Source organism: Mixophyes fleayi, chromosome 8 (assembly GCF_038048845.1).
Source record: "Mixophyes fleayi isolate aMixFle1 chromosome 8, aMixFle1.hap1, whole genome shotgun sequence".
Lineage (NCBI taxonomy): Eukaryota > Metazoa > Chordata > Amphibia > Anura > Limnodynastidae > Mixophyes > Mixophyes fleayi.
The window spans coordinates 50748542-50764575 of NC_134409.1; the positions used below are offsets into that span (position 1 = coordinate 50748542).

At 37.2% G+C, this 16034-nt stretch overlaps 1 protein-coding gene across 1 annotated transcript in view; it reads right to left on the bottom strand.

Annotated features, from left to right (window-relative positions):
• The window catches only part of COL11A1 (collagen type XI alpha 1 chain), a 163789-nt gene that overhangs the window by 86693 nt on the left and 61062 nt on the right, over nt 1-16034 (bottom strand). The window contains exons 9-20 of the mRNA XM_075182562.1: nt 15081-15383; nt 12627-12689; nt 11264-11305; nt 10514-10576; nt 10294-10368; nt 9230-9313; nt 8171-8227; nt 2767-2820; nt 2585-2638; nt 1987-2040; nt 1712-1765; nt 818-871 (exon numbers count right to left, since the gene is read on the bottom strand). Of these exons, the coding sequence (XP_075038663.1) occupies nt 818-871; nt 1712-1765; nt 1987-2040; nt 2585-2638; nt 2767-2820; nt 8171-8227; nt 9230-9313; nt 10294-10368; nt 10514-10576; nt 11264-11305; nt 12627-12689; nt 15081-15383 (957 nt within the window). The remainder of the gene's footprint in view (nt 1-817; nt 872-1711; nt 1766-1986; nt 2041-2584; nt 2639-2766; nt 2821-8170; nt 8228-9229; nt 9314-10293; nt 10369-10513; nt 10577-11263; nt 11306-12626; nt 12690-15080; nt 15384-16034) is intronic.

A 16034-nucleotide genomic window follows, 5' to 3' on the forward strand; every position in this document is an offset into this window, starting at 1 on the left:
TACAAAGGAAGGAAACAGTGTGCTTTGGTTTTAAGGAGCCCTAAAATATAGGGATTTTCCTAAGAGAGAATCATTCTTTACTAGGTGTCTGTTTAGAAACACATTATGGCAAAACTATTCCTGCTGACACATGCGATAAAGTCAATAATCATATTATGGTTCATCATCATCATCATCATCATCATCACCATTTATTTATATAGCGCCACTAATTAAGTGCTGTACAGATAACTCACATCAGTCCATGGTTGTATCTTGAATAAAAGCCTATAGCAGGTCTATAGCACCTAATGAGTGATGTGAACTCTTCTTTTGTAGAATAAAGTTTATTAGATGTAACAATTGATAATTTGTTGTTTTTTTTGTCTGAGGTTTTAGAAACTAAAACCTGTTACTATATTGCATTAAACATATCACTGATGCCTATGTGTTTTGCAACAGTAGAACTACAAATACTTATAGCAATGTAGAGAAATCATAGAAAAAACATTAATTGAACTGAGTTTTTATGGGTAGACCACAGAGGCATACAGGACATACTCTGTGAGACCAGACAAGGTGTGTGCTGTCAGAGGAAACACTTTGATCACTATGACAGTCTTATAGTCTGTTTCCACAGATGTATTTAACATCAGTACACAGATCAAATGTGCAGTGGGAACAGTGTGATGGAGAAATATAGAATTGTATTGAGTCTCATGGATACATAGAAAGGATGATTGCTCTGTAGTTGTTGTCATGGATATATTTGTTTTGGGGATGAAAAACGAATCCCATTGGAAGGGATTGCTCAGAATTTTGAGTTTCAGTTTCTTACCCTTTCTCCATCGTCGCCTGGGGGGCCAGGTGGGCCCAGGGGACCTCTATCACCCTAAAAAAATGAAACAAAACTGTAACAGGTATTTTAAACTTGGGGGGAAACATGCTTTGTAGTTCTTTGTAGGACATAGTTGGAAAAATACATAAATATACAATAATTTGATGCTACACAATAAGCAGGCACACCTGAAATATATACATTGAGAGTCTGGACCTCACAGGCTACATATGCAGAGATGTTTGAATTCTGCTTGTTACATACTTTCTCTTAACATTGGTAAAACATATGTAAATTGATCTGATGTTAGAAAACATTGTTCCAAGTGAGGCATTTGTACATGCATTGTGGTAGCATTTTTTGAAACGTTGCCTTTTCTATTTCCGTGCGTTGATGCATTTCAGTGCACTTGAATCTATGCAATCTCTAAACCGTCAGTAAAAAATAAGTAAAAACACATAGCAAACTCACTTGAAGAAACCAACATATCAATGTGTTAAAATATGCCATTAGGTATGTAGTCTTATTTCACAAACCACTGCTATTCTTAGTGCTATTTATACGACAGATACTTTTCTTACAATTGCTGTTTTTTTATGTTTATATTATCACCTAATGCACTAGTTGTATATTTTGTAAATATACATGTGTACCACTCTATATCACATATACAGTAATGTATACTGATGTATAAAATGTAATCCAATACTATGTTGCATTAAATGAATTTAGCAAAAATCTAAAAGCCCAAAATTTCTAATGCAGTGTCAGCCCTATAAGGACAAAGTACACAGCACCCTCTGCTGGGCAATCCTAAGAAATAAGGAATTTGAAAGCGGATGAAGCATTTGTACTAGAACACAAACCATTTATTCACCCCAAGGATTGACTCACCCTGTGCCCCTTCTCACCAGGTAGACCGGGAAGGCCATCAAAGCCCCTGTCACCCTGTAAAACAATAGCAAAGAATTACAGATATCAAAAGTATGCTAACAAATGTTATATTAGTAAAACCAAACAAAGGATGGTAAGACAAATATTAATCATTGTACAGCAGTTTTTGTGCTGTATACATCAATATATGCCTTTGTTATCAGTCTTAGAATACAAAGTGCTGTATACTGTATGCCCACAATTAAATGATTAAAGGAAGAATGAAGAAATCATACCTTGGACCCAGGTTCTCCAGGCATTCCACGGGCTCCATCAGTTCCAGAGCGTCCCTGAAATTAATATGTACATCATATTACTATTATTAATATATAGTTAGCTGGACATATACATCTAGTACATAATACACTTACCAATTGCTATACCAATGGAAAGAAAAAAAAATCCTAATTGTAGTTCAATAGTGAAGCTTAACATTGCGCTAAGTACAGATTAAACTAAATATACACTACAGTGGTATTTGTGTTTCATGCTCCTGTGTTCAAAAATTAAAATGCAGGTCTCATAAAACCACTCTGACATATGTGTAAAACATTATGAAATCACAGACCCCAAAGATTAATTCAATGAAATCTATCTATCTATCTATCTATCTATCTATCTATCTATCTATCTATCTATCTATCTATCTATCTATCTATCTCCCTAACACTAAGTAATGTCAGATAATACATGGCAATGAAGCCATATGCATGGGCAAGCGTCAATTACTTTTTTCCACAGTGTCACAAACTTATTTTATTTTCATGGATTCCTATCATATGTGTTGAGGGAGAATCACAGTCTAATAGGTCAAATAAGAAATGCAATACTTGCCCTTTTGCCAGCTTTGCCCATTGACCCTGGTGAACCTTGAATTCCTCTAGGACCCTGCAAAGAAAGAAAGTTAACAGTTGTATATGAAAAGCAAGGGTCATCACATTTACTGTGTATTCCCTCATGTCCAAGCAACTTTTTTCCATGATAAATATCTCTACATCATTAATAAAAAGCCTTACCTGAGGGCCTGGGTCTCCCGCCTCACCTTTAATTCCTGGAGCTCCTGGAGACCCCTATGTTACAAGACAGAACAAACAATACAATGGTTTAAATATTGTTATAATTACAGATGAGCTTGGCACAGAGCAAGCCAACCTGACACAGATGACAATGGATGGCTATGATCTAAATAAAGTGTCTCTTCCTTTGATGACATTAGTCCATTAAACAAACTGGAAAACAGTAAAGCCTCATCGACACAGTGCTGTCAATCAGAGTTTTTCCCATTGAACTATATTTTGCAACAGAAGAATGACTGACAGTGTGACTGGTACTGAGAAAAATTCCAGCTGCTTTAAAAATGCATCTTGTACAACCCGTTCTTGGTGACACAAAAGCAGTTTCATTAGAGGGAGATGAGACATTTAAAGAGTATCGCAACTGAACTTTAAATATGTGGTGGGATTGTGCAATGCTGTAACCTGTAGATATCTTGTCCACATCTCTGGTTATGTTTGCCATCATGGAACACTTTCAGAGCCATGTAACACAAATGAGTGGTATTTGCCTTTGCTAACAAGAGTTATGTTCTTCATGTATTGCTGTATTACTGGCACAACTTACATAATTTGATGTCCTCAGTAACAGTATTAAAAATCAATATGCAGGGAGTCTAAGGGCTTCACTTAAAAGCATATTGGTTTCTTATAAGTCTTGGGGATAGATTTACTAAGCTGCGGGTTTGAAAAAGTGGGGATGTTGCCTATAGCAACCAATCAGATTCTAGCTTTCATTTATTTAGTACTTTCTACAAAATGACAGCTAGAATCTGATTGGTTGCTATAGGCAGCATCCCCACTTTTTCAAACCCGCAGCTTAGTAAATCTAGCCCTTGGACTTTTATGCTGCTTATCTGGCTCCGTAACACCCACATGAGTAATTCTATGTTAGGTTGAATGATGTAGTGTCCCTTTACTTACATACAATGTGCAGCTAAGTGTGCTATGGATGAGATAGAGATTGAGTTCAAACATTGCCAACATTAGGCATAAAACATCCATATAACTGAAATTGAAACAAATATTCCATCAGGGGGTAAATTTCCTTATAGGGATACCATTAAAAGTACACTTTTGGCACTACAAGTGCTCATGTGCATGTTGACACTTGTAGTGCCACAAGTCTGTACTTTTAATGGAATACCAGGAAATTTTAAATGTTGATATATCATAAAAATATACACATTGCCCCACTGTTGATGAAATAGTAATCCACTGTTATGAAAAACAAAAACAAAAAACACTTACATTTATTCTATAATTACATTTGGCCCACTAATTTATTATTATTAAAATAAATTGCCCCATGTAACAAAATTAATAATCATTTTTGCCCCTCTGCAACAAAAAAGATGGTTTATTGAAACTTCCATTGTGCCTCCTGTTATATTAACATTGCACTGTAGTGTAATAGTGATGTGTTTGCCAATCTCGCCTATAGAAAGCAGCGTGTTGTATCTGGCGATTTAGAATTCAAACTTGAGTGAGTTTGATTTTAATCTCCTGCGAGTTTGAGTTTAACATGGGAGAGATAGGGGGTTTTAAAATCGACAAAAATCAACAGAGATTGGATTTAGGAAAGTCAAAATCGCTGGTTAATACATATGGCGATTTTGCACTTCAAATTGCCGGTTATATCCCCCGTGATTTGAGGCCATTTTAAATCACCCAGAAAAAAACCCAGCAGCTTGATACATTTACCCCCAGGTGTTTTTTTTACTGGCTATAAAATATTTTCCTGAATTTGCTGGAAATGGGATGTGTTTATTATTTATAAACACAGTATAATATTTCGCAAACATAGATGTATATTAGAAACCTCAAAGAGTGCTTGAAAACACAATTTACAGAGTTGCATTATTCCCAAAATAATACTGGTTCTTTGTGCTTTTATCTAATAAAATAACTGGACGTCTACAGCCTCCTTGTGGCATGAGAGCTAAACAGCTCACAAAGGGATTCTCACAGGTTTATAAACATGCATTAATATCCCATATTCCAGCAGCTAGAGGCAGTAAAACTGCAGAACTAATATTCTAAACCCCTCATGCCTTTTTAATGCACCAAGAGATATAGTACATTCTGCTGTAATGGATACTGTTCTCACTGTGCTGCTACAAAAAAAGCCTCTCCAATCTTTGAGGTTTTGCCATTGAAAAAGCATTGTTCTTTGATGCATATTAGTTTTTTATATGTCTTCTTTAAGCCAGCTCTACAAATTGCTTGATTGCTTCATTAATGGATCTGTGCACAATTTGTAGACATACAGCATATAGAGGTTCAAACGGCACAAGAGTTGTTGTTCAGCCATTGATCCAATGAATGGTCTACAATGTAAATTACTTTCTATCACTTGCTGGCCAGTCACCAAATCCATACCTGCATCACTGAGGGCTATTAGCTAATCTGAAATTTGTTCTGCTGACCCAATCTAATGTTGGTCATTCAGAACAATTAATTTTCGGGCCATAAAAGGGTTACCAACTATCATTAAATTTACTGTCAGTAAAAGACCTTACTGTTTCACCTTAAGCAATCATTTTATTTTTTTTAATGATTGTAGGGTTTTAAATTACATACTAGATATAAGTGCCAGTGATTGTTTAGATTATGCTTCTACTTAGGGGTAGATTCAATTAGCTGCTTTGTTCTTTTGAACAATGCAGCCGGCGCATTATTACCATTACTACGGTAATTTCTCCATGGATCTTTGCTCGCGGCTCACAGAGCTGCAGGCAAACATCAGCAGAGAAATTACTATAGTAGCGGTAAAAATGTGCAGCCATTACCATAGTAACAGTAATAATGCGAACATTAATAATAATGCAAGCTGCGAGTAATAATGCGCTGGCCGCGTTGTTCCTAAGAACAAAATGGCTTTAGAAAAACGCTAATTGAATCTAACCCTTAGAGCATAGTTGCCTACTCTCCCGGAATGTCTGGGAGACTCCTGAATTTCGGGGACTCCTCCCGGACTCCCGGGAGAGCAGGCAATTCTCTCTGATCCTGGCCGGCTCAGTAAACTAAACTGAGGGGGTGGGGCCTAGGGACATCATGGACGTGCCATTGTTGACCTGCCCCCTGTCTTTATTGGTCCAGAGTAGTGATGTCCATTTTGAGAGCGGATAAGGACACGATTCTTCGAGCCCCGCCCCCACACACCCACCTGACCTCCCGGGAATCATCTTGCCCATGTTGGCAAGTATGCCTTGTTGTTCCAGATATAGCATAATAATGTGGCTGTAAAAAATGCTGTCTGCAAATTTTTCTAAAATAACCAGTAAAATGTAGGGATGGCAACCCTCGACTATATATAGGGTGCAACGTTAGGCAAGGTGATCAAATATAAACTCACCAAATCTGCACATGTGGATGTTAAAGAATAAGTACGTTTCAGTGGGTGATTAAGCACAAATATATATGGAGTTTAGGATCCCTGGACTCAACACCTCCAACCCATTGAAAGCCCAAATGGGGCTTCACTGAGCAGAACAAGGGCTGATGGTCCTTCATGTTCAGGTCGCCCTTACCTCTGGGAGCCCATAGTCACAGTACCCCTTACAAGGCGGTAGTGCCGTAACTGATTTGGGGACTCATTGAGAAACTCTATTGCATCTGTTCGTTTGAGGCATAGAATAGTTTTATTCCTTGTGGCCCTCTTGGGGACTCTTGTATGAACTGAGCAGCCCTATCAAATGTATTCATATGTTTTCTTTTCTTTTTTTGTTAGTAGAGGGGGCACCCAAAATATATTCTTTTTCAGTACTCTCTAACCCCCAAGTATGCTTTATAACATATATAAAACCTATCACTCGGAAAGCACCCGCTCACACAGCTTTAATCAAATCGTCAGACTTCCATTTCAGTTTATAAAGTTTGACTATATTATAACAGTTGTGTATTCCTATTTGAGAAGCATTCATGGTACTTTATCAGTGCTGGATTGCTTGTTTCATTTCTTTGCAGCTCATAAACTTCATTAGACAAAATGTCTAATCATAACGCTGTAGCCACAATCAATGCTGTCCGCTTTAATGGATCATGGAATTGTTTTTAATACAATAGGTTCTCTCAGACAGAATATGCAGTGCAGCATGCGGTTTACTAAAGTGGTAATTAAACAGCTTTAAAAAAAATGCTAATTTCACATTTAACGACTGCAATCAATAATTTTCTTTTGTACATAGGGAAAGCTTGAAAAAGAATACATTTTGTTTTGTTGTAGAAAGACCTATTAAAACTTCATGAAAATATTATATTATGAGTTAATAGGCCATAGACAAGCAAAGCAAAACTGAATGCATATTTCATTTAGTCAATAGTCTTGAATAGAATATTTTATTCCGCATACTGTATCAAGGCGTTACTGTGCCTAAAGTTGTCACTCCAAAGTTGTTGGTTACTAGTTTCTGACATTTTATTACTGCTCATTAAATAACTACAGATATGTTATTATAATAATGGGATGTAATATTATTAGATGTCTATGCAAATTGCTCAGTTTTTTGTCTTATGTATACAACTTGCTGTAACTTTGAACAGGGGCGCAAGCAGGATTTTTAGGGGGGTTTCCCCCCCACCCCAAAAAAACAAAAAACAAAGCCACGCGAGAGAGCTGCTGCGCATGCGCCCACATTTCGGCAGCACTGTACTATACAGCAGCCGCGGCGCTGTCAAAGAAGCAACCGCGGAGGTGCTGTATACAATACAGCACCGCCGTGTGCGCCCCTGATAAAAACATAATCTTAATTTTATTCCTCTTATTTTACCTCTGAAAATCTTTTTCTCTGCAAATAAACGCTGAGGTGGTCATGTAAATTTGGATGCAAAGTGCAGTACGTTGCTTATAATACGCTACACAAAGCACTGCTTACGACTGCGGCCAGACTTACTAGACAATGGTAAGCGGATGACGGCTTGCATCCGCTTACCAGAGAAGAGGTGGAACAGGGGGAAGGAGGGGGCATGTTACAATACCCAAAACACTTGTTGGAGCCAATGCAACTTATGTAGACTGAAACTCGGGCGCAGATTGCACCAGTCAGGATACGGGAAACTTACATGTGTTCTACCACTGCTGTAAGTTACGAACTGATAACGATGAGGATTAGCTGAGATGAGTCCAGCTCAACACATCCATGTAAAATATGTCCTTTTTTCAGACACAATATATGACGGCATTTTAGCCACAAAAACGTGCTGGCTATGTATGTAATGTCACTTGCTTCTAGCGAATTTATCAGCTGCATTCGCCTAAATATTTGTAAAATGGCTGCCTCCATTGTGTGTGGTCCATAGGTACATTTTAAGGTAGAGGTAAGAAGACAGATCTATTCATGATAACATGACTAAATAAATCACTTACCACTGGACCAGACCTTCCAGTAAGACCCATTGGACCTGTAGGTCCCCTCATGGCAATCTAAAAGAAAAAGAGAATCTTGTATTTTTATTTTTTAACAATGATGTTGTTTAAATGTATTTAGCCATTTCCTTTGCTAAAATTGAGCATTGTGGGAAAGGTATCATTTCAGTGAATGTTTCCTTCAAAGAATGTCTTATTGGATAAGAGCACATGGAAACTTTCTGAATAAGCTGACCCTGGGGCTTTTTACTAGATGAGGCTTAATTAATATGTTGAACCTGTGTTCTTAAAATAGTCAGATTATACAATATACTAGAAATAAATATTGTCTAAAACAAACCTAAAGACACACAGGTATGGCAAACACCAGTCACTCAAGGCCAAGCATTTAAGCTGCCTACAGATGATGATAAGGCATGTACTGTAAATGGGGCCAGAATATTAACTTTTTCTGCAGTCATTTCTTGATACAGTGTTCTCTGTGTCCTTATACATAGAGGACAATTTATTCCTATTCAACCTACAGTCTTAACTGCAGTGGCTGAATGCGGCTCACATTTAGCGTACCACAGGAGCTGAGAAGCAGCCTTACAGTTCCCACACATGGTAATCAGTCTTTGAGAAGGAGCAACCACAAAGATCAAGCAATCATGATAATGAGCCCTCTGGTGTGTGACGGCAGTAACAAGTGCCACAACACTCCAATATAGATTTATTAACCGAAACAGATAAATGTTTCACCATCTAGTGATACAATCATACCACAAACAATATAACAGATAACCTCAAACTACAGTGATGAAACTCGAAGCTTTAGAGTCAGCAAAATGAAGCAAATTAATTGAAAAATGCTGTTTTTTCTGAGGCTAAATTAGTGGTAATTACATTGTTCATATATCTAATAAGGCAGCAGTAATGTCTGTTAATACATTTGATAGTGATGTAGTTTGGTTGCTGCCAAAGAGACTATTATTATGCCAATTTGTACATGTGGATACATCCACATGTTCTTCTGCATTACTTCTGTATTCTGAAGTTACACCCTGTTGTATTACTTACACGAGCTTGCTGAAGGATGGCCTGAGCTTGGGCTTCCTGGGCTGAGATAGGTGGTCCTTTATCTCCATCACCTGTATACCGGAACTTGGGAAAAAAGATAGAAAATATGAGGGATGTAGATACCAAATTGGCTTTAAGCAGCAGTTCTGTTATCCCATTTGCCAATAGGTTCATCTGTACTCCTGTAATCTTTATACCTTACTTATGTTTGTTCCAAGCATAATTTATTAACAGTCACCAAAGAGTTGTGAATCCATTCTACAGTCTACAGGCTGAGAGCATTTATACAGGGTATTATATTCTGAGATTGCTTCTTATATCCTTACAACCTAGAGTGTACATAGAATGCTATCCTCATTCAACTGTTCCTAATGAACACTGTAATTACATATAATAGTAAAAATCGCCAAACTATTATGTTACCATGTAAATGCACAAAGTCAAAGGTTGACTTTGATACATGTCACATAGCTCTGTGGTGACTTCTAATACAAGCAGCAAGGTGTGTGTTATTCCTTATAGCACACATATATATTGATTACATCAGATGTCACATTTTAAACACATGTTATTTAAAATTATACATATATAGGGTTTATACATAGTTTTGCAACACTTTTGTGTTATACATGGGATAATGTATCACTCCTATAAATTACAAGGATATTAAAAGTAAACAAGGAGTTAATTAACTATATAAAGACACGAAGCCACAGGCCTCTGACCTGTATCTTTACCTGGTCATGGATCTCTGTTATAATTTACAGTAAGGTTTGAATTATTCCCTAAAATACACAAGTTTTCCCCTACTAACACTAAAGTGATGACATAAGAGCTCACAGATTTGGCTAGCTCTTTAAACAAAGCATTTATCATTACACTATTAGTGTAAACTAAATGCTAGAGTTGTATATTTTAAATTGTGTTTTATTAATTCATTCTTTTACTGTAGTAGCATCCTTATGTCATCAGCCTGTCCCACTGTGCTTCAGTCACTATAGCTAAAGTGGTGAATGAAAACCATATATTTATTGGAAATTGGTGAACAGAATGTATTTACTCACTGGCAACATCAGCATGGTGCCAGGAGGTCCAGGTAACCCATCAGCGCCAGGCAGTCCAGCACGTCCAGGTGGACCCTATGGCAGAAGAGAATATAAGGGACATGGGTAACCATGGTTTGAAATCTAGTTATACAAGAGAAAATAAGCTACAGTATGTTAAATAACTGATGCACAACACTCTGACCCATCTGATGATGGGTTGACTGTTTATGGTACTCACTCTCTCACCGGGGTCTCCAGATGGGCCAGATGGTCCTTGCAAACCAGGAGGACCAGTAAGACCCTAGAAGAAATAAGTCATATGTCATACTGTTTATGTGAGCATAGAACTATTTTTCTCAAAATGCACTAAAAGCAGTAGAAGGAAATACAGTTGCCCTATTAGTTAGCTGTGTGATGAGGGAGGGGGATGGATCTCAATTCAAACTGCATATGGTACATACATCAGAAAAGGATAGAGTAATTAGAAGACATTGAAGTCTGTTGTTACTAAGAAGTTATAGCCAGATAAGTCACTCTTAGGGCAGGATTCTTTTTGAATATAGACTATCTACAATTAGTTAAAGATTGAGTTATTATTGAAACCACTGTTCACTAATAAATTATTTCCACTATATATAGATATAAAACACATGAGAAAAATTGTGAAAAATAATAGAATCACACATATTAAATACACATCCAAATTCATATAATTATACTTTTTCTTGACTTTCCCATATGTACTTGTTTTAAATGTTGAGATAGCTTCCTATTGGCTGTAAAAGCAGAGCAATGTCAGCCAACTGCAGTCCACAGATTCTTGCAATCACTCACATTCGCACAAGGTAAAAAACAGGAGACAATAGGAAGGGTGAGTTCTCTCTAGTATTGATGTAATCTATTTCTACAACATTCTCAGGGCTCCTTCAAGCTGACTATAAACAGTGTTTAAGTTTAATAAAAAAAATATATAAAATTGGATACATACTGCTGGTCCTTCCAATCCTGGGGGTCCTTCAATCAGCATTCCCTGAAACACAAACATGCATTACGCTAATGAGAAGAGACTAATAATACATAATTCCATGTGGTCAAAATTATTTTAAAGCAAATTGTCAAACCGAAAAACCAGTAGAGAGTCAGTTAAAGTGATTGAGTCTTTGAATAACCTGTCTGAATACAAGCAAGGTTATCTTTTATGCTGTCCTGTATATGTATAAGCTGTAAAATAATTGGCATTCACTCTGGATGTCTAAAGTGTCCTGAAGAGCCAGACATAATATTAGATTTGTTTTCATATAATACAGCTCATTTGAACAGTGAAAAGCCAACTATTCCCGTTGTCAAGAGCCACAATCTGACAGTTAATGCTAGAAGAGGGTAATGTGTTATCACTTATGCTATGTTTTGTGTGAGACTAACATAAAACAGATGATGCAGGACAGGGATTAGGGGTGTAAGAGATAATGTATTATTGCATTGTGCCTCTCATTGTGGGGCCCTGGCAATCAGATTGTTGTGCTGGTGGATAGACTTTTGGGGCTCTCCTACATCCCTTTCTTTGAAACCGAATCAAGAAATCAAGTTATGTTAATACAGGCAAAAATGGTGGCAATCTTTTTTCCTACCATTTTGAAAATCCTGCCAATGAGTAATTGTATTACAGTACTAAAAAGCCAATTCGGGACATTACTACATTTTGTCATAAGAGGCCTTATAAAAATGATGTTCCTAGTAACCAGGTCATGATATTGCTATATGAGAATATGAGCCTCATGTAGAGTTGGGCACAAGTCCCTTTGCATAGCATAAAATACGAATTTCACTATCGCACATGCCCACAAAAAGCACATGCAATTGAGTCTGTATGCATTTTACATATACGACTCCTTATGCTTATTAAGGCAAATGAAGGGGGCAAGGGGCATTCAAGCGTAGGCAAAGTACAATAAGGGTGTGTTAAAGTAGATGCGACTGATGTAGACCTTGACACAGAAGCAGATACAAATACCAGGAAGCATATCTGTTGCAAGTGCTCTACTCCAAGTGTAAGTTACAGACTGATACGTCTGACACAGCATACTATGTAGAATGTGACTTTTTTCGGATGCAGCTTACGACTGTGTTTTACACAAAATTTGCGCACAACTCTTATAAGGCCCTTTATTTGGTGATATGAATATAGAGACCCTGAAGGCCAATACATGCTTCCAATGGGTATAGTACAGAGAGATCTAATTCATCAACTAGGCATTAGGTTACTTGATGGATAACTGGTGCTACTTTGCCTGGAAGAATAAACCCTGCAGACAAAGCAAAACAAACTATGTATATGTATATAGGTTACTTACTGGTTCGATAACAGCTGGTTCTCCTTTGTCACCCTTCTCTCCATATGCTCCATAATTATTCACCTGTGATATCATTAAATGTGATTGTAACATACTTAATTAGAAAAGCCAGCAGGAAAATAATAAATGTATAATTATGCATGTTTTATAACAACAGTAACCTTTAAAAATTAAATATATTTTTGCATATTTACCCACTCTTTTAGACAAAGGAAAGTACTTTTGTAAATACAAAATAGCAAAACTGATGTAAAGTGATAATTTCCGTAGATCAATTGATAGGATATTTTAATAATTTTTAGTGAATAAAAAAAGAGCGGGAGCTCTTTTGTGCAGCTAAAGATAAAGCAATGTGTATAATGTACTATGCAAAATGTAAAGTTCGATCATGCTATACACAACAATAGGCCTTTTGTCATTTGTCTTACTTGTGTCATCTAACAGGACTATCTATTCAATAGCACTTCATGCTGCAATTACTAGCATATGATGATTAGCATATCATATCCAGCAGTGACCAGGACATCACACCTAACAACCAACCAACATATCATACCCAGCAAATGCCAAGCATAGAATTAACATCAAAATACTTGACCACAATGCCACAGCTAGCAAATAACCAGCATACTCTATAATATGCAGCAAATGACCATATTATGATACCTATTATTATGACCATATTATGTGCAGCAAATGACTTTCACAGTCAGCAAATGAAATAACCAGTATATCAATCTGAGAAAATTAACAGACTAGCACATCATGCCTAGAAAATGACCAGAATAAAAACAGCCCAATTTGAAGCACAGAATAGCCTCATGTTGTCATACATTGCACCACCATTTCAATTATACAATGTATGGATATATGATAAAGTGCTCATGTTATTGACCATCTGGCATTCGCTGTTTGATGTGTACTTCAACACACAATTCAACTTAACTTCCAATATAACACGTAGCTTCATGTCCTGATCCCCAGTTCACTCTACGGTGCAGCTTCATGTTCTAGTCCCATGTCAGACACAATGAAGAAAGATCTTTACTGCTCCATATAATCACAATGGGTAAAATGGAAGGAAAATTACACTTTACTCATGTTAAGGGTATCAATGGCCCAAACACTCTCTCTTTGCTGCTGGGGAAGAGGAATTATCCTAGTCTCACGTCTCACTTTCATAACAAAAATAGCTAATGTGTCTTTGAGTAACAGTGAGTATGTAGCAGGAAATGTTAATAGCAATATACTCTGCAGTTTCATGGAACAGCAAAAGTGTGTAATTCACAATGTGCTGTAAATGAATACAAACAGCCCACAGATTACTGTAGAAAGAGATGGACTACACACCAGGTAATACATGGAACATATGATATCTGTTCTGGAACCTAAAATAAGAAATGTGCAACTGCATTGTGACACAGTTTACTGTGGATGTTGGTTGCAAGTTTTTAAGGCACAGAGGCCTCATAGTCTGGAAGATTAGCACCTAGATGGTTTGCATTGATTTGCTGTAAATAACCTATAAAAGGCATTACCATTAAATGATCATATTTATAAAAGTACTTTACTTTCTCACCTCTTTTACAGCTAACATTGTCCCACTGTATATTTGGGCTATTTGTGGAGTGGTCCTACCATAGTACTCACAGCAATGACTGTTGGACCATTACTGGCTTCTGATGTTACTACTATGTATGCTACTGTAGCAGTGCAGCCATTAGGCATCCAGAAATGACTATCTAGAAAAGCAGGATAGCCTTGCTGCTTCACACTCTTTACAGGGGGAAATTGCAGAGCAGGGAAATTGCAGATCTATACCAAATTGTATTTCACTTCGGAAGCACGGTTAAGAGCCAACAAAAGCTTTGGGCTTTGGAGGTAAAATTATGTGGAGTGCAGCCCACATGTGATTGAAACTTTGAACCTGCTGGCAGTTTTGTGCCAATTAGGCTGGTATTGAAGCGGATCATCGAGACAAGACAGATCAACGATCATAATGACATACAAAGTGATACTCAATTACAAAATCTTCTCTCTAGGTTAGAAACTTTACATTCTGTTTTATTCAATTTAAGCTTCATTTTAATAATGTTAAAGCACCAGATTTATGTAACAAATTGTGTCTAAATTCTAAGTACAGTACATAAATGTTTAGCACTGACTATTTGTAACAAGTGCTATCATGTGTATAAATACTATCAACAAAAGCTACATGTGAGACATATTGTGTAATACAATTGAATATAATTCAAATTGTAATGTGCTACGGAATTTGTTGGTGCTACATAAATAAATGATAGTGATGAATTTGTGACTACAACTTGCATAACAATGTAGTATAGAAAATGTAATGGTGTGATTCATATATTCTCTAAATCTCTAAAAGATAGTCCCACTAGACTCCAGCTCAGTGACTTCTAACACTTTACTCCTGTGTCGCTGGTAACTTACGGTGGTCTCAGAGACATCTGTCTCGGCAGGTACCCCAGGTCCAAATTCCTCTGCGGTGGGGTTTGTTGCTTTCTCTTCATAGTCTGTATAATCATATAAATCATCTTTTCCTAAATCTCCTCCCACCACCGGCTCAGACTGTGTAGGGTCTACAGACTGTGTAGGGTCTACAGCTTTCTCCCCATATTCTGTTTCCTCAAAAAGCTTTTTGTCTGAGTCATAATCATCTCCAGTTATGTACTCCTCCAGAAAAGGATCCTCCTCCACAATAGTCTCCTCCACCAATGACTCCTCAGGGTATTTCTATCAGTACCGATGTGAGAAGTGGGAGGAACACATGGGGTAAGGTTAGTTAAAGCGGTTAGATGCATTTATGCCGTGATGCAACTTTAGATGTCCTCAACATACAGCTGTGATTGGTCATTAAAGGTCATTTACAAACCGCAAAAACTCAGCGTAAATGGTGTTTTGTGATGTCATGTCCCTACGTTGGCTCAAGCCTGCCTAAGTTGTCCGGAAAGCACTGGATCTTGGGATTGAGATGGCATTCAAGGGCATTCATTGCTAAGTGTACATAGCATTGCACTATAGTTTTATTTTATGAATTCAGATTATTTAAATGAACTAAAGGAGTGGAAAACGGTGCATTTACATGGGCACTCTCTCTGAAGTTTCAAATATCGGTCCCTATATTTATATTGAGATGCACTTAGCTTGTTCCATAAGCACTTCAACACAAAAACACAAAAGCAGCACTTACAATAAACTCCCAGTATCCTATTAATCTCATGATTAATTTAAGACACACATGAGGCTAGATTGAACAGTATTTTGGAGAAAGATGAAAAAACTGAAATGAATAAAGGGGGGAGGGTGCCCTAAAGTAGTAACAGGTTGGACATTGATGTGATGTTTTTACTGTTTCCCCAATGCACAATTTCCAGCCTTGAAAAC